At 46.7% G+C, this 23,664-nt stretch overlaps 1 protein-coding gene across 1 annotated transcript in view; it reads right to left on the minus strand.

Moving 5' to 3' along the window:
• LOC125741753 (potassium channel subfamily T member 2-like) overlaps positions 1-21,885 on the minus strand; it is a 68,247-nt gene extending 46,362 nt beyond the window's left edge. Inside the window, exon 1 of the mRNA XM_049013050.1 lies at positions 21,531-21,885. Within this exon, the coding sequence (XP_048869007.1) occupies positions 21,531-21,619 (89 nt within the window). The 5' untranslated portion in view covers positions 21,620-21,885. The remainder of the gene's footprint in view (positions 1-21,530) is intronic.
• Positions 21,886-23,664: the final 1,779 nt, after the last annotated feature.

The raw sequence follows: 23,664 nt of genomic DNA on the forward strand, positions 1-23,664 counted from the left end.
CTGGTTCAGCGTGAGGAAGGAAGCCTATTCTTCTGTGACCCCCCCCCCCCCCAAGACTGCTTCAGACAAGCTCCTCCTGTGTTAATCACCGATCATCCCCAAAGGGCTGCTCAATGTGCCCCTCTGCCTCCCACAATACTCGGCTCAGTGTGTCCCTCTGCCCCTCAGGATACTCTGCTCAGTTTGCCCCTCTGCCTCCCACAATACTCTGCTCAGTTTGCCCCTCTGCCTCCCACAATACTCTGCTCAGTGAGTCCCTCTGCCTCTCACAATACTCTGTTCAGTGTGCCTCTCTGCTTCCCACAATACTCTGCTCAGTTTTCTACTCTGCCTCCCACTTTTCTCTGTTCAGTGTCTCCCTCTGCCTCCCACAATACTCGGCTCAGTGTGTCCCTCTGCCCCTCAGGATACTCTGCTCAGTTTGCCCCTCTGCCTCCCACAATACTCTGCTCAGTGTGCCCCTCTGTCTCACATTATATTCTGCTCAGTGTGCCTCTCTGCGTACCACTGTCCTCGCCACCGTTTATAAACAGGTGTGCCATTGCCACTAATCACATCCAGGGCTGCTAGCAGTGAACAACGGCATCCCCCTTGGTAATTAATAATACTATTATAACAAGAAGACACACCCCCTACACCCACAGTCTGTGAAGGTCGCCTTAACTGTGCTTCACTGCCTGGGTGAAATTGACAATCCCTCAAAATTTTTATAAGGTTTCTGAACATTATTGTTTGTACAGGTAACGAATTTATAGACTCCAATGGGAAAATATAGCTTTTAATATGAAAAATATAGTGCTGAATATCTTAAAACATGGCCATTAAAAACCTCACATGACAGTCATTTTAGCCAGACCCCCCTATCCTGAAATGGTACTGCCCGTTTACTGCATCTCAGACGAATAGGAATATAAATATAAAAAACATCCATCATAGCTTGATGATCCCAAGTGGAAATGGCTTTTACCAAGTTGCATTTGCTACGTGTTAAATGCCCTCTTCTCACGTTCTGTCACTCTTCCTTTTTCTTTCAGGTAGACCAGGGGGAAGTGATTTGGAGGGAATCAGGAGACCCATCTGTATGTGTGTGGAAATGTCAGTGAGGAGGACTCAGAGAGGCAGGAAGGAAACAGCACTGCGGGACAGACTGATCGAGATACACTGCAAAGGCTCAGCTCCTAATGGCCCACAAGCCACACCCCTCACTTCATGCTCTTTAGAGTCGTGTAAATGTATAACCTTAATTAAATCTTTTTAATTAAAAGCTGTGGCCTATACAATGATGCAAAAAAAACTCTCACAAAACAGCTGAATGTCAAGCACTTTAGCCTTATCCTTTGTTTAATTCTTTTCTCAGCAGAAAACAAGGTCGAGGCTGAAAAAAATGGGCCAGGAGGCCATATGTGAAGCCTTTTAGTCAGGTAGTAAATAGCTCCATAGCGCCATCCACAGGCCAGGAGGCCACACCTTGGCAGGACTCTCACTCGCAATTAAAATATAAGACTAATCCTACAAGAAGATAAATATATAAGACGGCAAATTATTTGCTTTATTATTAATTGTATTCAAGAGGCTCCTACACCTCAGTTCCCCTCCCTCACTCTCTCCTGGGCTTCTTCCCAGACGTGCTTTCGCTAATTGCCCAGTGCTCAGGCACAATCATGGTTCCCTGGCACTGAAGGCCCCATGGCGGGGAAAAGAGGAGCAAACGTGGTAATGACTGCGAACGGAGCGAGAATGAAACACACCATCGGCATCTGCGGAGTCCATCCCCCCGAGAAGCCGCCTGCGGAGGAGTGACAGCAAGGAGATCTGTGTAGCTGGAACTTCCACAGCCCCATTCTACCTTGGGGCTGAGGGCTTCCCCAGGATTCCCCTCCGTGGCAGAGCATCAGTATAACCAAAGCGTGGACCATTTAGGGAACACAGCCCAAGCACATGTCCATCAGCCAGAAATGAGACAGAGGTCGCAGATCCAGCATCACAGGCAGACGGAAGATGCGAAAACGCACAAGCAACACAGCACTCAAAGGAGCTGCATTACTGCGGGGATATGGCAGAACACACAGCCAAAAGAGTACAGATAGTAAGCATGGTGTAAACAGCAGAGTATAACAGAATGTATAAAGTAAATAGCAAAGACAGAATGTGCAGAGTAATCAGCAAAGATCGAATATACTGTACAGTGTAAACAACAGAGTAAAGATGGAATGTGCAGTGGAAACAGCAGAGTAATGAGAATAAACTCAATACAGAAAGCAGACAGACTGTACAGTGCAAAGAGTACCGAGGAAGTACAATGCAAACAGCACAGTAATGATAGTATACTGAAAATAAACAAAAGAGTAAAGACTGAAAGTACAGTATAAACTGAGTGTCACACCCCACATTCCTGCCCCCCCATTGTCTCCCTAGTGTGGCTCTAACGACACTCCACTCCAGAGCCCCACCGAGTCTGTAAAACCCGTCCATGCTTCTGTGGTGCCCAGAGCTCGATCCATTCTTGCTAGCACTTCAGACCCAGAGAAGGTGGCTCCCCCAATGTTGCTGCCAGGAATAGCAGCTCGGCCCCATTCGCTTACAGTTACCACACAGGATCCAGCTCCATCTCCTGGTCCCTCACTGGCGCCCACCTTGGTGCCCGGGGTCATCCGGATCCAGCCCTCTTCATTGTCCCCAGATGTCCCATCCATGTCTGAGGTCCCACTGGCACCTACTTCATTGTTTCCTGCTGGCCTACCAGCGCTGGTGGTCATGCTGGCGCCCGCTTCATCTCCAGTCGATGCCCTGGTGTCTCACCCATCCCCCACAGATCACCACTTGCCCAGTATCTGATCCCTGGGCCACCACCAGCCTGGAGAGAAGAGACCCAAGCAAGACCCAGCTAGGGGGCCTTGAGTGGAACCCTCGGTCCAGTCCGGAGCCCCATGTACCCGTCACTCGTACACCCCATCACAAGTCCCAAAACAGTCGCCACAGTATACAGAGGCCCAGAAGAGGAGCAGGCAGGGTCTCTGTGTCTATTCGGGCCAACCGCGCAACCCCTGATCCACCCGGCACCCTCCGCCAGGACCCAATGGTGCCCTCTGTTCCCTATCCTGCAGATCCTCTCTGCTTTTTTCATGTCTTGCAGGTCCCCTGGCGTCACCTGACCACACAGTTCCCTCAGTACCCTCTGGTTCCGCTATCCCAGCAGCACCTTTTTCCCCAGTCCTATTCGTCCCTTGCCCCCGTCCAGCACTGACCCGGCTGCTCCCGTTCCCTGTCACCCTCAGTGCCACCTGGTCCAGCTCTCCTCTCGTTGCCACTCAGTTCAGTTGTCCCCTCGGCACCCTTTTCCCTCTGTCCTGCAGGACCTTTCCCCAGCTCTGCCTGATCTCACAGTCCCACTAACCCACTGAGAACCAGGAGGGCCTCCTGTATGTCCCTGGGCTGGCGCCCTGCCCCCTGAACTCCAGGGCTCCCCCTTGTCAAGACCCCTTCCTAAGAACCCTGCCTTTGCTTTTGCCCCCTTGCCCTATTCCATTTTTCTTGCCCCTGTGGCCCTACCTACTGTCCCTGACCATGTTTGTCCCTCTACCTGTCCGCCATGTTCCTGCTGCTCCTAGCTCTGACTGTGTCCACTTCCTGGCCCCTGTAGTACCCTGTCTTGTCTACCCGGTGTTTTGTACCATGTTATCACTCGTCTGGGGCCCTGTCCTGGTGTCACCCCTATCTACCCTAGTCTATCTTCTGCCCCTAGTGGTGTTCTGTCTCTGGGCCCTTGTCCTGCTGCAGGTGCCCTCTTAGTGCATGTACAGCCTACTGTCTCCCCTGTTGTCCCCAGTCCTGCCCAAGCTCCTTCTGCTTCCCTAGTGTTCTGTCTCCTGTCCTGATGATTGTCATTCCCCCGGGGCAGCGTTCCTGTTATCCCTTGCCCTGTTGTTCGGTCCCTATGGGTCCCCTCCTCAAAGGGAGCAGTGCATGCGTTTTTTTTTGGGGGGGGGGGGGGGGGGGAGGAAATACTGTCACACCCCACATTCCTGCCTCCTCGTTCTCTCCCTAGCGAGGCTCTAGCAAGCCTGTGCACCTGTTTATATCACTCCAAAAGAGTGGGAGCAGAAATAAATGGGAAAATAAAACACATTTCTCTAATTCTTTGTCCTGTTGCCATAATATACTGACTCTGCTACAGCATAACAGTTTGCAGCAGTCAGGGACATAAACAGTCATCCCACCATAACGAGATGCATAAACACGCACTCACAAGTGCAGGTGCCGTGCAGAACTTTTATTAAACAGACAGAGAACACAAAGAATCCAAACTCTTAATATCTGTCTGATAGTCTAGGCTGGTGGAGATCCCGAGCAAGCAGCCAGCCCGTGAAATGAAAGGAAAAGTAGTGAAAAGAAATATTAACAGGATGAGGCAGGGTCATGAACATGTTGTGGAACGAAGCGGCACACATCGGGCACTGTCATACGATTTGACGTGAAGTATAATGCTGCACATAGTGCGAGGTACAAATAGGGCAGGTGGGTGTTAAACAAAAGCCAGCCAAGCATTACACTGTAGAAAATGGTGTGGAAAATATGACGGCTCTGTCTCAACTAGCTATTTTTATCCAGATGAATGGAAGCGATTCTTGCAAAAAATAATCTCGGTCAGTTCCAATTATCGCGATCAGGTGACTATGTGACAGGCCTAAATAAGCCATACCCATTGTTTGTTTGTCTTACCTCTCATTTCAGCCTTCATGTGAATCACTCCAGCTTCCCCTCGTCTGCTCCCTCGTCTGTTCTGTATGAGTGCCTCCCAGTCCTGTGCCCCCCAGTCCTGTGATTGAAGTCATGTCTGCATGCATGCCCAAGTCCTTCCCGCTCTTGGTTCCCTGTTTATTGACCCCTTGAGGTCTGTTTTGTTTCACAGCCTCTGCCTAAGTACAATAACAGCTCATTTGTTCCCCCGAAATCCTGGCTTTTACCTCCCTCACTTTTGCGACGTGATAGTGAGGAGTAAAGACCAGGGGTTATTTTCATTAAAATCAGACCCCCCAGTCAAGGCTCATCCTCACTTTTCAAAAATCTCAGTTATGCTGCTGGTAAACCGAGAATAAACATACAATGTAGAGAATGGTAGAGAACTGATTTCACAAAAGAGTTTTGGCTTTGACCTTGAGCGCAGTCTACACCTTGCTTTTAGCTAGCAGGCCTACTCTTTCTTTTTTCTATAATATTAGCATGCCCAGGGGGGGCAGCCAGCTGACCTTGGACCCCCAGAGGATTTCTTTTTCCCTACTTGGAAGATTTTGGTTCCTCTTTTCTGTTGTCATCTTTCTTTCTTTTATTTACATCTCTTCCCTTTTCCCTTTTTTGATGTTTTTTTCTGTATAAATGATGAAGGAATGAATTACAACACACCCATGTAAAGCACTTTGGGGTAACTCTGTTATGAAAGGTGCTATATAAAAATTATTTTGAATATACCACCAGTTGAATGTAAAAAATATAGGATATAAACAACACAGATTATAAACAACAGTTCAAAGACAACATTTATGTTATAAATGAGGAGAAGAAAAAAGTATGGATAGTACACAGATTATAATCACTGGTTTAGAAAAAAAGCAGAAGAAAGTCATCGTGAGGATTAAGAAACATAAAGTGCTCATAACAAGTATAAATAATACATAGAGTGTAAACATCACAGTACAGACATCAGGAAAGAGCAGAATAGTGTCTTGTTTGTGTCCCTCCTGAGACCTGGTACACAAGATTTACAACTTCTGCACCCAGAGGAATCATGGGAAACTCAAGTCCCCACTGCAACACCTGCTCAAGTGCCCCACTCCAACATTTGCTTAAGTGTCCCACTGCAACACCTGCTGAAGTGCCTTACTGAAACACCTCCTCAAGTGTCCCACTGCAAAACCTGCTTGAGTGCCCCACTGCAACCCCTGCTCAAGTGTCCCACTGCAACACCAGCTCGAGTGCCCCACTGCAACACCTGCTCAAGTGTCCAACTGCAACACCAGCTCGAGTGCCCCACTGCAACCCCTGCTCAAGTGTCCCACTGCAACACCAGCTCGAGTGCCCCACTGCAACCCCTGCTCAAGTGTCCCACTGCAACACCAGCTCGAGTGCCCCACTGCAACACCTGCTCAAGTGTCCCACTGCAACACCAGCTCGAGTGCCCCACTGCAACACCTGCTCAAGTGTCCTACTGCAACACCTGCTCGAATGCCCCAACACCTTTTCAAATGTCCTCTGTCTCATACATCCTCAGCAACACATCCTCAAGCTTTCTACGCTAAATTCTGCTGTCAGCCTTTATTATGAAGGAGGACTCTGAAGCAAAGGCCTGGGCTTTATCATGCCAACCAGCCTCGGCTGATTGGGTTTCTATACTGGCTTTCATCTGAGGTTCAAAGCTTTGAAAGACACCAAAAATGTGGTGCCGAGTTTCAGTATCATCTGTGATTTCTCTCCACCATTCAGCATGTTTTCCAAGAGGTACACGATCAGGAGGAGAGGGGCTACTATGACAACAGCTCACCAGCTCATCTACTATCCTAGGCCTGTGTGCAAGACAACATTTCTCTCTAGCTGTTTATTTCCTGCCTAATTGGGCCATAAGCATAAGAAGACCAATGACTCTAGGCGTAAATGAGGCTCCCAGGTCTGGAGCAGAGCAAGGCACTTAAGGCACAATGTGACCCAAACAGGCTGGCATAAAAACCAAGGCAGGACTCAGTAACCCAGGACAGTACATGGAGCAGGACAGACCGCCAAGAGACACCCACTTCACAGCCTGCTGCTCTGTTAGTCACCCTCCGCATCACTCTAACTCTCACTTTCACGCTGCTGTAATAATCTGGCAAAAATAGCAGTGGAATTGGTGGAGAATGCAGGCAGCATACTAATTAAAAACTGAGGGTCACAATCTAAAGTATATAAGGACTGTATCAATATCCATCCATCCATTCATCCTTCCATCCATCCATCTATTTCCTAACCATTTATCCTGGTCTATTGGATGCCAGTCCACATAAAATCACACATTACAGACACCAATTAGCCAAACAGAAACTGGAGACATGGGAGGAAACATATGCAACGCATGCTGAACATGTAAACTTTATGCCTGTCTGGATATTTCTGTAGTGTGTGTAAGGTACTGATAAAAGGTAACTCACCCATACCATCACCACACCCTCCTCAAACATGCCCTGTGCAGACCTTGTACCTCCATGTTACCCCATACTCTATCAACCCAGAGTGCTTGTAGTACTAACTTACTCCGCAGCCCAGATTTCCTGTAATATTAACCTACACAGCCCAGAGTGCCTGTAATACTAACCTACTCTACATCCCAGGCTGTCTGTAATACTAACCAACTCCACAGCCCAGATTTCCTGTAATACTAACCTATACAGCCCAGATTTCCTGTAATACTAACCTATACAGCACAGATTTCCTGTAATACTAACCTATACAGCCCAGATTTCCTATAATACTAACCTATACAGCCCAGATTCCCTATAATACTAACCTATACAGCCCAGATTTCCCATAATACTAACATATACAGCCCAGATTTCCTATAATACTAACCTATACAGCCCAGATTCCCTATAATACTAACCTATACAGCCCAGATTTCCTAAAATACTAACCTATACAACCCAGATTCCCTATAATACTAACCTATACAGCCCAGATTTCCTATAGTACTAACCTATACAACCCAGATTCCCTATAATACTAACCTATACAGCCCAGATTTCCTATAATACTAACCTATACAACCCAGATTTCCTATAATACTAACCTATACAGCCCAGATTTCCTATAATACTAACCTATACAGCCCAGATTTCCTATAATACTAACCTATACAGCCCAGATTTCCTGTAATACTAACCTATACAGCCCAGATTTCCTGTAATACTTACCTATACAGCCCAGATTTCCTGTAATACTAACCTATACAGCCCTGATTTCCTGTAATACTAACCTACACAGCCCAGATTTCCTATAATACTAACCTATACAGCCCAGATTTCCTATAATACTAACATATACAGCCCAGATTTCCTATAATACTAACCTATACAGCCCAGATTTCCTGTAATACTAACCTATACAGCCCAGATTTCCTGTAATACTGAGCTATACAGCCCAGATTTCCTGTAATACTGACCTATACAGCCCAGATTTCCTGTAATACTAACCTATTCAGCCCAGATTTCCTATAATACTAAAACATTGATGCGCACTAGACAGCAGAGCGAATCAGCACCTCAGCTTTGGACCCTTCACAGGTCACGTCTCTGAAAACCAGTTACTCGCCAGTGACTGAGCGCAATGCTTTGTGTATATGTTTGCTTCAATGTGTGTTCCTGTGTGTGATGTGTGTATCTTTCCATATGTGTTTGCGTGTCAAAAACTGGCAGTGAGTGTAGAGGGATATGTGTTGACGAGAATGTCATTTGTCACTGAATGATTGTATGTGATTGTTTACATGAGAAAGATTGTTTTTTGATGATGATTGTTTTAGTCAGCTAGCTGATAAACCTTTTACTCTCCCTTTGCCTGCCTTGTTTGACTTTTTTTAATTATGTTTTTGTTTGGCTCTCCTTAATTAAGAGTGGGTAACATGGCTGTTGTTTCATTTGTCAGGTTTAAAGACAATCTCAAAGGCAGCTTAGAAGGGCTAAACCATTGTTCTCCTAATTAAAAACTCATCTTATCGAAGCCTCTTGTTTCAATATAAAAAACCCAGAAAACTGAAATAGTTTATATGAGAGTGCAATTGTTCAAGGCAGGGACAGAACAAGAGTCAAACAGTCAAAGGAGAAAGGGGACAGAATAAAGGTCAAAGAGTTGCAGAGGAGAAGGGACAGAATGAGATATTGAGTGAGGGACAGTATAGGAGACAGGGAGAGGCAGGGACAAAGTAATAGATAGAGGGAGAGGGGGCAGAATAAGAGACAGAGGGAGAGAGAGAGACAGAATAAGAGACAGAGGGAGAGAGAGAGACAGAATAAGAGACAGAGGGAGAGAGACAGAATAGGAGACAGAGGGAGAAAGAGACAGAATAAGAGACAGAGGGAGAAAGAGACAGAATAAGAGACAGAGGGAGAGAGAGACAGAATAAGAGACAGAGGGAGAGAGAGACAGAATAGGAGACAGAGGGAGAGAGAGAGACAGAATAAGAGACAGAGGGAGAGAGAGACAGAATAGGAGACAGAGGGAGAGAGAGACAGAATAAGAGACAGAGGGAGAGAGAGACAGAATAGGAGACAGAGGGAGAGAGAGACAGAATAAGAGACAGAGGGAGAGAGAGACAGAATAAGAGACAGAGGGAGAGAGAGACAGAATAAGAGACAGAGGGAGAGAGAGACAGAATAAGAGACAGAGGGAGAGAGAGACAGAATAAGAGACAGAGGGAGAGAGAGACAGAATAAGAGACAGAGGGAGAGAGAGACAGAATAAGAGACAGAGGGAGAGAGAGAGACAGAATAAGAGACAGAGGGAGAGAGAGAGACAGAATAAGAGACAGATAGCTGTGTGACTGTTGTGCAGAGCCCTGCAATCATATCTGATTGATTGCTTTTTGATAAAGCAAATGACACAACCAATTGTTGGTAATAACTTTTTTGTTGTCCATTCATTCATTGCTTATTATATTCTCCGACATCAGTCCCCATCCTTCATACTCTGCATATGTTCCAGGCAGGGACAGCATCTCTGGTACACAGTCCCTTCACTCTGTAAGTCGCAGGGCCAGTGACCAGCATCTCCCCAGCGTACACCAGCCTGGAGCCGAGGACACCTTTAAGGACTCAGCATGAGATACTCAGGTGACAGAGGGCAGGCTTAGCAGCATGATGATCTGATGGGGGCTGTGCTGCATTCACGCTCAGACTGAGGGCCTTTGAAGAGACCTCACATGTAACTGGGACTGATAACGGTGCGTTTTCAGGTGTGAGTGTGTCATCACCTGCGCTGTGTCCCCTAGAAGGCTTATGTGCTGGAGTACGCATAATTAACACCCCCGGGACCACGTTCCTCATATGAGGTCCCTAAATGGTGCCCCCTGATGGCTCTGGCCTTTCAGTGTTCGGCGCCACACCGGCAGCAGTGTGTCCAGAAGGCTAAATGTCAGTTTCCCAAGCACAGCTTCCAGACCGGCTTCTCGACATCCGGCATGAAAACCTCATGAGCACTTCTGACTCATACGGAATGTGTGTGTCTGTATGTATGTATGGTGTGTGTGTGTGTGTGTGTGTGCATTGCATGTGTATATGCGTGTCCACTAGCCCTTTCTAACTGAGCCCACAAGCCTCAGATTCCTAACAATTATTTTATTGACTATAGAGTTTTTACCTCCTCTACTAGATTTTGTGTTCTCTCCCATATGCGTGATCTAACAACATATCAGTGCACACTCCTGTTTAGTGCCTTGGAACAAATACATTTGTCAGAGTGCTGTATGGAATGAACTTGGACACTAAATGAACATATAATCCAGAGTGTTATATTAGTCCTGAGACTACAGCACCTCCGACAGGCCCTGAGACTACAGCACCTCCATCTGGCCCTGAGACTACAGCACCTCCAACTGGCCCTGAGACTACAGCACCTCCGACAGGCCCTGAGACTACAGCACCTCCGACAGGCCCTGAGACTACAGCACCTCCGACTGGCCCTGAGACTACAGCACCTCCGACAGGCCCTGAGACTACAGCACCTCCGACTGGCCCTGAGACTACAGCACCTCAGACTGGCCCTGAGACTACAGCACCTCCGACTGGCCCTGAGACTACAGCACCTCCGACAGGCCCTGAGACTACAGCACCTCCGACTGGCCCTGAGACTACAGCACCTGCGACTGGCCCTGAGACTACAGCACCTCCGTCTGGCCCTGAGACTACAGCACCTCCGTCTGGCCCTTAGACTACAGCACCTCCGACAGGCCCTGAGACTACAGCACCTCCGACAGGCCCTGAGACTACAGCACCTCCAACTGGCCCTGAGACTACAGCACCTCTGACAGGCCCTGAGACTACAGCACCTCCGACTGGCCCTGAGACTCCAGCACCTCCGACTGGCCCTGAGACTACAGCACCTCCATCTGGCCCTGAGACTACAGCACCTCCGACTGGCCCTGAGACTACAGCACCTCCGACAGGCCCTGAGACTACAGCACCTCCGTCTGGCCCTGAGACTACAGCACCTCCGACAGGCCCTGAGACTACAGCACCTCCGACTGGCCCTGAGACTACAGCACCTCCGACTGGCCCTGAGACTACAGCACCTCCGACTGGCCCTGAGACTACAGCACCTCCGTCTGGCCCTGAGACTACAGCACCTCCATCCTTCCCTGAGACTACAGCACCTCCATCTGGCCCTGAGACTATAGCACCTCCGTCTGGCCTTGAGACTACAGAGCCATGCCCAGTCCCTTTAATACTTAGCTACTCTGACCCAACACCTCCTCTTCTGCTCAATCATGGCAGTTGTGAAACCGGGCTTCTCCTGCATTTCCAGACTTGAGAGGTAGAGATGTGCTCCCATGTGACCAGCAGCCAAATCCTGCTCCTACCTACACGCCCACACAGTCTCGCCACTGTCACACCACGACGCCACATCGCAAATCGCCACGTTCTGCCTCCAAGCCTGGAATGAGAGGTAGCAGTGGTTGCAGGTTTCTACATCGCGGCAAGCACTGAGCTAAAAATGGCGACATGGGGAGTCGAGAGAGGGGGCAGCGAAGGCGACTTGGATTTATTTAAAGGGGGGTTGAATATTCTCTGCCAGGAGAAGGTGATGGACACGGTTTTTTGAATTGGTAGCAGATGCCATGGTGGAGAAACAAGGGAGGCTGGGCAGGGAATAATGTGCAGCACCGACATGCAACAGTTCAGCCATGAAGCTAAGTTGTGAGCATTTATCACGACACAAACTGCCCCCATGTGACAGCTTACAACCTGGGCAAAGCGACTGGAGCCATGAGTAGAGTTTCATGCAAGACAGGAGAAAATCTGGTGTTGGTTGGTGCTCGGATGAACAAGGCATGTGTTGGGGATGCCAAGGATTGCCTCGGGTTGGCTGCTCCATGCCCCTAAAGGAGGGCTCAGCAAATGTGTTCAACTGTAAACTCTCACAAATTGTGGGGTCCACCTCCGACCTCAGCACCCTGACTTCAACTGCGATGTGACGTGGCATCTCTTAAGATGAAACTCAATAAGCCCCCCCCCATCCCCCCCAGATATGGCCCTAGAGATCTTTTAAATGATACCTGTTGTAGAGCTGCAAAGTAGTTCAACTTACAGTAGTTCAACTTACAGTAGTTCAACTTATTTTTCGGAAAAATATTAGTTTCCTGGGAGGCATGGTGGTGCAGTGGTTAGCACCTCTGGGACCTGGGTTTAAATCTCCGCCTGGGTCACATGTGTGTGGAGTTTGCATGTTCTCCCCATGTCGTCGTGGGGTTTCCTCCGGGTACTCCGGTTTCCCCCCACAGTCCAAAAACATGCTGAGGCTAATTGGAGTTACTAAATTACCCGTAGGAGTGCATGTGTGAGTGACCGGTGTGTGAGTGTGCCCTGCGATGGGCTGGCCCCCCATCCTGGGTTGTTCCCTGCCTCATGCCCATAGCTTCCGGTATATGTTCTGGACCCCCCGTGACCCAGTAGGATAAGCGGTCTGGAAACTGGATGGATGCATATTAGCTTTCCTCCCAGCTTATCACCTGCTTGTACGGTGCTGCAGATCTGAATGTCTTAATTAATACATGAAGGCAAATCAACCCCGTATCCAGCTGGCTGCAGTGTAGCTGAAGTTTGTGTAACCGTGGTAACGTCAATGACTGAGGAGTGATGTCTGGAAAGAAGCCGGTAAGATTGGCTGGCATCCAGCGGCCACTACGTCGGTATGCCACCAGTGAGGCATACTGGGTAAAGGGGTCACACAGTTCAGGAAAAATCAAACAAGCTTTCTCTCTAAAGCAGATGCTGGTAACTGTGTAGAAAACTGTTTGATGAGGCTCAAACCAGCTTTGGGATGAACCCAGAGAGTGAGTGGGCATGTGAGACAGTGATATTATAGTGCATGCCCCCCCCCCCCGCCCCCCCTTCCCGACTGAGAGAAGGCAGCTGGGCTGTTATTTCTGTGAAGATGACAAGAGCCACGGGGAGAGGATGGAGATTGTGAGAGAGCAGTAAAGGAGTTCATTTCAGCTAGACCCCAGCAACTGGTCTCCTCAGAAAAAGGCAGGCCTGGGTAATATAACCAATATATCGATTTAACGTCATATCAAACTTAAATTATAAAAATGACAAACTTCAATAAACTGTCAATAAGGAAAATCACTTAATAGCAAACAAGTTAAAAAGCTGTTTATGGTGTGGTGATACTCTGGATATTTAAAGTCAGACAGGCAACAGGCTAGTGCAGTGCACTGTAGAGCCTGCAGAAAACGACTAATAATGACAACTAAAACTGGAAATGCTGTGAACTTACTTCACCAGCTGATGCACTGCCACACAGTAGAACAAACAGAATGCAAATATTTATTGTCACAAACACCAGAAATTAGGTTTTCCACTTTCAATCTTTAGAAATATGGTACAGACCAAAGAAAAAATCTCAGCAATATCGTACTGTCAGTGTATCACTAGTGTTACACTCTATCAGCAATACCGTACTGTCAGTGTATCACTAGTGTTACACTCTATCAGCAATATCGTACTGTCAGTGTATCACTAGTGTTACACTCTATCAGCAATACCGTACTGTCAGTGTATCACTAGTGTTACACTCTATCAGCAATATCGTACTGTCAGTGTATCACTAGTGTTACACTCTATCAGCAATACCGTACTGTCAGTGTATCACTAGTGTTACACTCTATCAGCAATACCGTACTGTCAATGTATCACTAGTGTTACACTCTATCAGCAATGTTAAACCCACCCCTGTAAAACCCAGCAACAAACAGTACTGCCGGCACTAACACCCTACGACAAAAGATGTTATTTTGTATGATTTATTAAAAGTAGAGTTCAGCTTGCAGTTCTATCAACTTGCCACCTGTTTGCATGTTCTGAAGGGAAATTATAAGGGAATTTCAAGCAAAAATTGAGCCTGAAAGTGAAGAAATAATGACTTATAACTATAATGTGATAATTATCGACATTGAGATCCTCTGAAGCTCTGTCAGGTTGGATGGGTGGTCTCGACGAGCTTCACGTCTCTGCACAGTGTTCTTATGGTGTTCTGCCCGCTCTTTGGGAGGGGGCCTCAGGCCCCCCATCACATGCAATCAGGGATCTACAGCTACTCGAAAGCAGGCTTGGCCACGTGCTTCATGCTAAGGTCCAAGGTTCTCGCTGCATGTTCCGTCACTCTGTAGGTGGCTCCATTCATCATTGCCTCAGTCCTGACCAGTGTCACTGTCTGTACTGCTGAGATACATTACAGCATTATATCAGCAGCACTTTCCTTCACTGTACGAACATTATTCTCCAGATGACAAGCACTACCTGAACCTTGTCAGACAGTTCAATTTTTATCTTATCAAACCAGAGAATCGTTTTCCTTGTGTTCTCAGAGTTCAGACAGACAGTTCTGGGAATAATCTTGGCGGTTCATAACTTCTTCCACTGTACTCCTTAAAACTTTTGAGCATTGGTTAATCTTCTTCAACCTCTTCTCCAGTTCTATGCAATGACAGTAATTATATCTCAGAGCACTACAGAGAGTCCCTGTGAATTCATGGCTTGTTGTTTTATATGTAGAGGAGTGAGACTGTCTGGTCCAATCAATTGAATTTCTCTGAGGTAGATAACCAGGGGGCACCTTGACTCCCCTGGCGCAGATGATTGGCGAGAATTTTTGACTCTCTCTTCAGGCTCAAAAAAAATTGCTCATGTGACCCACTTGCACCAATAGCCCCAAGATATTTAAAGTATCTAAGTATGAGACCACAGATCTCAAAGAGATTCCAGGCTCAACATGGAGGAAAAGTCTTAATACTTAAGTAAATAAGGAGTTTCAGTTTACTACTTTGAATACACTTCCATTTGCATACACAAGCTCCTTGGTAGCCCAGAACCAGTGCTCATTAACCTTGGCAATTTCTGTTCCCACGTCTCCATTTCCCTGAGACTTTTCACACAATCACATCGTTCGCACTTCCTCTTATGTTGCAACACATTGTTGCCACTGGAAGGGCATCGAAGGAGCACAAACTGCGAAAGAAGTAGCAATGAAGTAGATATGTGTAAAACTGTGGGGTGAGGGGGTTTATCCAATTGTATCGCCAGAACAAAGAAGCAAACTATGACAAGAGGGATGAGGGTGAAGTACTATGCGTTGACGTCTGCTTAAAAACATCCTTTATGGCCCCACATTCTCAGAGCTCTGGGGCGAAAGAGCCCTTTATTGGATACTCAAAGTGGAATGGACGGGGCTATTTAAACAGAAGCCCTGTTTCCATTGGCTGCTTCAAAGTGTCAATCATGTATTTTATACACATAGACATGTCCATGGGCCAACAATGTGGCAGCACAAGGCTGGATTTTTTTAGTATCACATCAGAAAGTATCAGAATCATAACGTTATTTAGTCCAGGTGTCAAAACCTGACCGGCAGACGGATATCATATTATAAAGTGTATATTTAAGAACCATTAAGGCAGGAGAACATCAGCCAGGACACAGGCTGCACATCTCCTCCTGGGTTTCACGTCCAGGACGATGGAAACAGCAGAACAGTATTTCCAGCACAAGGTGCCTCAGCAGCTGCTATGGCAGAGCAATCGGTAGCCTGCTGTTAAAGAGCCCCTCCCCCCTGAGGGGAAATGGCAGCTTGTTGATAAATGCTGAACCGAAGTGTAGGAGAAGTTCAGAAAGCAGGCTAAGCAGATTAACCACCACCTCGACAGGAAAAGCAGAAAAGCACCCCGACCCCCCAAGCCGCAGGCAGACCCTGAGGACCCTGTAAAGGTTTATTGTGTGCCTCTGTTTTGAGGGACAGATGGGAATCAGGGGTTGATCAGAGGAATAACAAAGACTGGTCGATATACAAAAGGAAAACTGCCATTTTGAATGGGGTGGAAATGTGAGAAAACATACGGCACTCGGCATACATAAAGACGGCAGGAGGTGTGGTAAGAAGCCCCGCCCCCCAGAACCGCCCACCAAGGAGGTTCGCAGGCAGGGTCGGGTCTGCTGTTTCAGGAGCCCTACTCAAAACATCGCTTCATCCCTCCCCAGAGATGTTTCGCAAACCAGACAAACGGCCAAGCAAGGAGAGTGGGAAGATGGTATAGTTAGCTAGCTGGTTAGCAGAACAGACTGCTTCAGCAACTCCTATTTAATATTTAGTGCAGTGATTGTTTGTGTCCGGGGGGGGCAAACCTTTGGGGGGCAATTCTTATGAGTGGTTTGAAAGGTGGTAAATGCTATCACTGATGGCTTAGGGTCTCAGGGAGAAGGTCTAATGCCCCCCACTCTTATAACCCCAACCTTACTGTCTTTGCCTGCCCCCCCCTCCTGTTTTAGCATTTGGCAGTAGGGTACATTTTCTATGTAAAAAGTGGCTCATCCTGCAAGGGCTACGGCAATGCAGGCGCGGCTTAATTGGGGGAGAATGACATCATCATCCAACGTTGATGTGGATTTGTGAAGAAAAAAATGGGGAGGAGCCATTGAGAGGACTGCTATGTCTAAGGTGTATGCAGGAGGCCTCATGGGCCCAAGCAGCCTCATCAGGCCAGAGGAAGCTTGGTGCCAGGCAGAGCAATGGCGCGTAAACACCAGATTACGGTGAGAAACACGATCCATGGAGAGTCGAGGACAGTCTCATGGTGAGTCATCCCTCAGAGTCTCTCAAGACGCCGAGTACATGTGTGGGCCCACCTAAGCAGGGCTGCCGGCCGGCGTTCCCCACGGCTCTCTCTGTGGGCCGGCCGCATTCTTCTGGCTACCATGTCACGCAGCCCAGAGCACAGGCTGAACTGTCAGCAAATACGCAAAAGAAAGACAAAGACAAAAATGGGGACTATATCCCGAAGGTAGCAGGGACAGAATGTCGTAACTGAGAGCAGCACTGGCTGGACCTTCACATATTCAAATATGTAATTTCCTATTGCTACCACAGTCCACATATTCATACCTTTGTGGGGACTCTCTATTCATTTCTATGGGTACAACCATAATCCTAACAATGACAACCTCAACCCCTACCCAGCCCTAACTTTAACCATAAGTAAGCAAACTAAATACAAGACTTTTGGCACACAGAAGAGACTTTTGGCACACACACACACACACACACACACACACACACGCAAACACACACACACAAACACACACACACACACAAACACACACACACGCAAACACACACACACACACAAACACACACACACACACACACACACACACAAACACACACACACACGCACACACACACACACACACAAACACACACACACACACACACACACACACACGCACACAAATACACACACTAATAGAACAGCAGGAGTTTATTCATACCCGTGGGGGGGCACACAGTAATAAACTCTGATGGCGCTTTGGGGTGTAAGCCTGCCTCCTCCCCCAGTGGTCACGGACAGCCCAGCCGTAGTGCTCTCACTCATGCTGCATCCATTACACACACAATCTCTCCCTGCCCCTCTCACCCTCTGCCCCATTCTTCTCCCTGTACCTAGTAAGAAACCACATTTCCACCATGACACACTGCGCTGTCGTTTCCCCCGTTACGCAAATCTCACACCACCCATTCAGGAATTCTCCCAGAGCTGCTCCTTCCCTCCACACTCCATGCAGGAAGCTAAAAAAGTAGCCCGGAGAATGTGCTGCTTGCATTGTGAAGCCCAGGGCAGACTGCGCCTTAATCCGCTGGAAATCACATTTTAGTATGTCAGTACAGTCGGGAGTTTTGTTTGCATGCTGTTTCACACTGTGGAGACACTGACATCCTGGAGTAAGGAGAACTACCTGAACATTACGCTCCTCAACTCATGCTAATGCCTTGCAGCTATAGCCTCTGGGATAAACTTCGTACCCCCCCCCCCCGCCCGCACAACCCGGACAAGCAGTTACAATAAATGGATGGATGGATGAATCCATGGATGCATGATTTTTAAGTGCATTTTGGGTAATTGTGCAGTGTTTAGAAACCGTGGAGCATACTACAACGCAGCTTAATAGACATTTAATAGTATTACTGCAGGTAAAGCAGGTGCACCTGCATTGATACGGAGGAACAGGCGGTGGTTTACCCAGAGACACACTGTCGGCCATCACCTTCCAGCCTTTAAAGCAGATCAGGTAAAGGCAAAGCTGACACAGCACACACATGCGGAACAGCAGCTAGACATAGAGAGAGTGAGCGCATAACTGCAGTTACACACTAATACACAGGGTGAGCAAACTACGGACCCGAAACACTCGGCAAGAGTGTGTCAGGGTTTGGGGTGCTTCAGCCAGCCAGGCCACACTGGGATTTCAGCACAGACCACAGCTTTATTTGGGGAATCACAGTGTGGCAATGGGTAAGTGTACAGTGTGAAGAGGACAACAAAATATTTTCACACTTAATAACCGAGAACTGTCACATTAGTTGGGAACACAAAGCATAAACACACAATAAACACAAGGTATGAACACACACAAAACAAAACACAAACACAAACAATATACAATGTACAAAAATACACTATTCACAATGCATAAACACACACCATGCACAAATCACAATTACACACTATGCACAAAACACAAACACACACTATTCACAAAGCACAAACACACACTATTCACAAAGTACAATCACACACTATTCACAAAGCACAATCACACACTATTCACAAAGCACAATCACACACTATTCACAAAGTACAAACACACACTATTCACAAAGTACAAACACACACTATTCACAAAACACAAACACACACTATTCACAAAGCACAATCACACACTATTCACAAAGTACAAACACACACTATTCACAAAGTACAAACACACACTATTCACAAAACACAAACACACACTATTCACAAAGCACAATCACACACTATTCACAAAGCACACACATGTGCACTTCTTGTGCAAATCACCATCGACGTCCCCCAAGAGACAGACAGGCCTCCTACTTTACACAATGCAACCGTATGATGTTATATTGGCTAGTCAGTGCACCATCTAAACAGTTTATAACAGAGCCGAATATTTTAGAAGCAGAATATAATTCAGAGCATCTTCAACAGCATCATTAAAAAGCCATAACAATTGTGAGGGAGCTGTGATGGTGCCCAGAAGACAGGGAAAATGTACTGGGATCTTGAGCAAATCTTTTACACTTTTACCATATAACAATGACCAGCATATCACAACAATGAAAGGCCTCCTTGGGATTCTCATCACTCCTTTTTTCTGCAGGAAAACCATCTGGATGTAAATGATTCCCTCTCCCCAAACGAAGCATCTCAGCACACTTTGAAATTAGATTGTTATTGTGAAATTTCAAGTGATACCTCTGCTAACCTCCCTCTAACACAGATGCTTTACTTAAAAGTCTAGTTATTTCTTGGCAAATTTAGCCTTTTATCATCTATTTTCAAAACCTAAGTCAAAACCTGAGTTAGGTCCTTTGGCTGGGCTGAGACAGCCGCAGTGAGCTGAGTCTTTGCTGGGCTGAGACAGCTGCAGTGAGCTGAGTCTTTGGCTGGGCTGAGACAGCCGCAGTGAGCTGAGTCTTTGCTGGGCTGAGACAGCCGCAGTGAGCTGAGTCTTTGCTGGGCTGACACAGCCGCAGTGAGCTGAGTCTTTGACTGGCCTGAGACAGCCGCAGTGAGCTGAGTCTTTGGCTGGGCTGAGACAGCCGCAGTGAGCTGAGTCTTTGGCTGGCCTGAGACAGCCGCAGTGAGCTGAGTCTTTGCTGGGCTGAGAGAACCACAGTGAGCTGAGTCTCTCTCTCTGAGCAGCCTTCTGCAGGCACAGGTAGGACTGGCTGAGCTCCACACCTGGATCTCCAGTCAGCATATGAATGTTCTTCCCTGCTGGCCTCTAACTGCCAGTGTTACGGGATTGCTGTCTGGGCAAAGGTGCATTAACTCCGGACAGGCAGGGCAGTTATTGTACACTGCCATCCGGTAGTAGATAAATGAAAAAGATATAAATTAATGAATAAATAAATTGACAGAAGAAGCACGTGGTATGGATAGTGGCCCACTTCCGTATGCAGGAAGGAAAGCCATATTATGTCTAAAAATATATTCTTCTTGCCTGTATTTTGAATGTTTGGTTGGCTATACATGGTCAGATTTTACTATTAAAGGGGACATCAGGATACTTCTAAAAAAATACACATTTCTTACTCACCGTTTTAATAGTAGGTTCAACAAAGCAAACAAAGATATCGATCCTGGCTGATAGATCACCGTAAACTATGTAATATTTTCTGGAAAGTGAAATATTTGTCTTAAATGTTGTACATGTACAAGATATTTAATCAATGGCATCTTACGCGAAATCACAAAAACCTCATAAAGTTTGCTGTGGTCACGTCAAAGAGCCCATAAAGTGGTCTAATTTTCCAACCAGGCAGGGAGTTGAAATAATACTGATATTTTTTACGAGAAGATGAAGAGTTAAATAGACCATTGGTAATCCTGGGTAAGATTTAGATAGGAAATCACCAGAGAAAAATAAACGTTGTTGGTTTTATTTCATTTATAACATCTCCCTGTTATTGATGCAAACCGTCATAAAACATGAATACAGTCTACTGTATCTACAAAGCGTCGATCACATTCCCAGTGTCAATGACAGTCTAGCTTTCTACTTCATGGAGACTGCAAAATAACATAAAGAAGCTTTGGTAATCACTTGTAATATCAATACCCTTTCGCGTATAATATGCCAGCGCCCAATGAAGTGCATTAAATAGCAGCTGTATTCGGTCATAATTCTGTCATTTTGAGGAAAATGAAAGCGGAGATCGGAAGGCATCAGTGCGCCTTTCCCGGTAGTCGCACTTACTCCTGACTGACTTTGCACATGAACCGAGGCCACCGACATCACGGTTTAAACTTGCTCTGACAGTATAAAAGTAAAATAATTGTTTTAAATCGGAGTAAATAAATAAACGTTTTAAATCAGAGCAATAAACGGCACAAGGGTTTGCGCAGCGGCTTCTCGTACGCATCTCTCTCGCAATCTGAGCCTGCTAGACTGGGACCTGTTGCACGAATACGGTCCATAAAAAGGAGCGCCATCGCTGCAGTGTGATTAACACTCACAGAAATCATGTATATTCCATGTACCCTACACATACATGTACACGACGTGCCGCAAATCCTTGGGCATTTCACTTTTAAGAGGTTCCACGCGATCAAGTCATTTAACATATGGTTGAAGTGTATTCCATGCAGGGAATACAAAGATCTTGAAATAAATATTAATTTTACGCAGAACAGAACAGAACTAGCGTGAATTGATTCTTACCTGTCATCTGCTTGCCAATCACCGAGCAGCAGGTCGCGGAAGCGGTACCGCGGCGGCAGCGGCAGAACGTCCTTCTCCAGCTCCACCATGCTGCCGGACAGCTGGCGGCTTGATAAGCGGCAGGCGCAGATACGTGTCTCTCTTCACTCCCGAAATCTCAGCTCATGTGCTGTTGGATTAAGACCATCGATGAGCGAGGGTCTCCTCCCCAGTCGGGGCTGGTCCCATGTGCCGCAGATCGGAGCTGCGCGCCTCTTCTAGCGGCGCCCGGTGCCCCGGAGCGGCCCATCGTTACGTGCGATCGGTGCGCTGGGCGTCATTATCGAGGCGCCCGGGGGGCTGTGAACTCACACGGCGGCACTCGACAGACAGTCAGTGGGACTTGTCAGTGGCCGGCTTTCTTTTAAAGTTCACACACCCACGCACACAGCAAGAGATGGGGGTGGGGGGGTGGGCGTTCATATTATTGTACGAAATGGATTTAAAGTCCAAATGCTCCTTTTTGCATGCATGCTGTCATGTTGTGCTGTTGTGTTTGCGATGTACTGTATTGTCTGCATCGGCCCCATCAGGCATTATTCATTTAATTAGTTTATTGTATCTCATGATGTGACTTGATTTGCACTGCACTGCTTACAGCTTAGTCTTTCAATGGGGCATTTTGTGTGTTTGAAGGTGGACCACAAGAGATGATCTGATGCTGCTTACAGATTTTCAGCCCTTATTGGCCAGCACAGGATCTGGAAACAGAAATATCGAATGTTTCTACATCCTGGGGCTGTCTGAGGCACCATTGAGACGACTAAGATTTTGAAGCCTGGGAGGCTGATGAGCTGCTCAGTGCTGCAGACCGCCAGGCTGCTCAGTTGAAGAGCCGGCTTCCAGTCCCGCTGCCCCTCCGCTTTTCGTGCATCCTTCCTCCCAGCACATCTCATTCTCCTCCCACAGGAATTCTTTGTGGTGTCTGCCTTCCACGCTGTTCAGTATAAATGAATTTCCATTCACACAGGCATCTAGCAGGGCTTAGAAACACATTGGGTTCTATCTATCCACCATCCGCTTGCACTTGGATACAATTTCATTTTCATTTCTTTTTTCAAGCCATCTTTACTTTCTTGTTAGAAATTATGAAGTAGTTTACTATAATCAATAACTGTATTCAGCATGGCTGATGAGACAAGTTTCCCGCAGTTGACTCACAGGAGGTCATTTTCTTTATTATTTACAATACCAGAATATTCTCTGTTTTTAAGGGTCTTCCGGCCAAAGCCAGCCAGTTAATGAGAAATAGAAATATAAACCTATGAAAACATCACATCCAAATAATGAATTATACAAGATGAAACAGTGAGAGGCAGGGAGCAGCTTAATAAACACTGAAATTAGAGTAAGTACAAGCCCAGTCAAGACACTGCAGACCCGCAATAATCCGTGTTCAGCTGGATCATTAAAAACTAACTTTATGTTTTTAATTACAGTTCTTTCAAGCAATTCCTTCTGAACATATGGCTAAAGATGGCTGATAATCAAACATACAACTCATTAAGCACTCATCATTTATTCTCTCCTGTGTTCTGAAATAAGGGTAACAGTGACAATGCAGAAGAAGGTGTCATATGGAGTGAAATAGTGGGTCTAAGAGCGTAAGAGTGAATCTGAGAGTGTAAGTGTGGGTCTGAGAGTGTAATCATGAGTCTTAGAGTGTAGGTGTGGGTCTGAGAGTGTAATCATGAGTCTTAGAGTGTAAGTGTGGGTCTGATAGTGTAATCATGAGTCTTAGAGTGTAAGTGTGGGTCTGAGAGTATAATCATGAGTCTTAGAGTGTAAGTGGGAGTCTGTAAACATGGGTCTGAGAGCATAAGAGTAAATCTGAGAGGGTAAGTGTGGGTCTGAGAGTGTAATCATGAGTCTTAGAGTGTAGGTGTGGGTCTGAGAGTGTAATCATGAGTCTTAGAGTGTAAGTGTGGGTCTGAGAGTGTAATCATGAGTCTTAGAGTGTAGGTGTGGGTCTGAGAGTGTAATCATGAGTCTTAGAGTGTAAGTGTGGGTCCGAGAGTGTAATCATGAGTCTTAGAGTGTAGGTGTGGGTCTGAGAGTGTAATCATGAGTCTTAGAGTGTAAGTGTGGGTCTGAG

Source organism: Brienomyrus brachyistius, chromosome 5 (assembly GCF_023856365.1).
Source record: "Brienomyrus brachyistius isolate T26 chromosome 5, BBRACH_0.4, whole genome shotgun sequence".
NCBI classification, from domain to species: Eukaryota; Metazoa; Chordata; class Actinopteri; order Osteoglossiformes; family Mormyridae; genus Brienomyrus; species Brienomyrus brachyistius.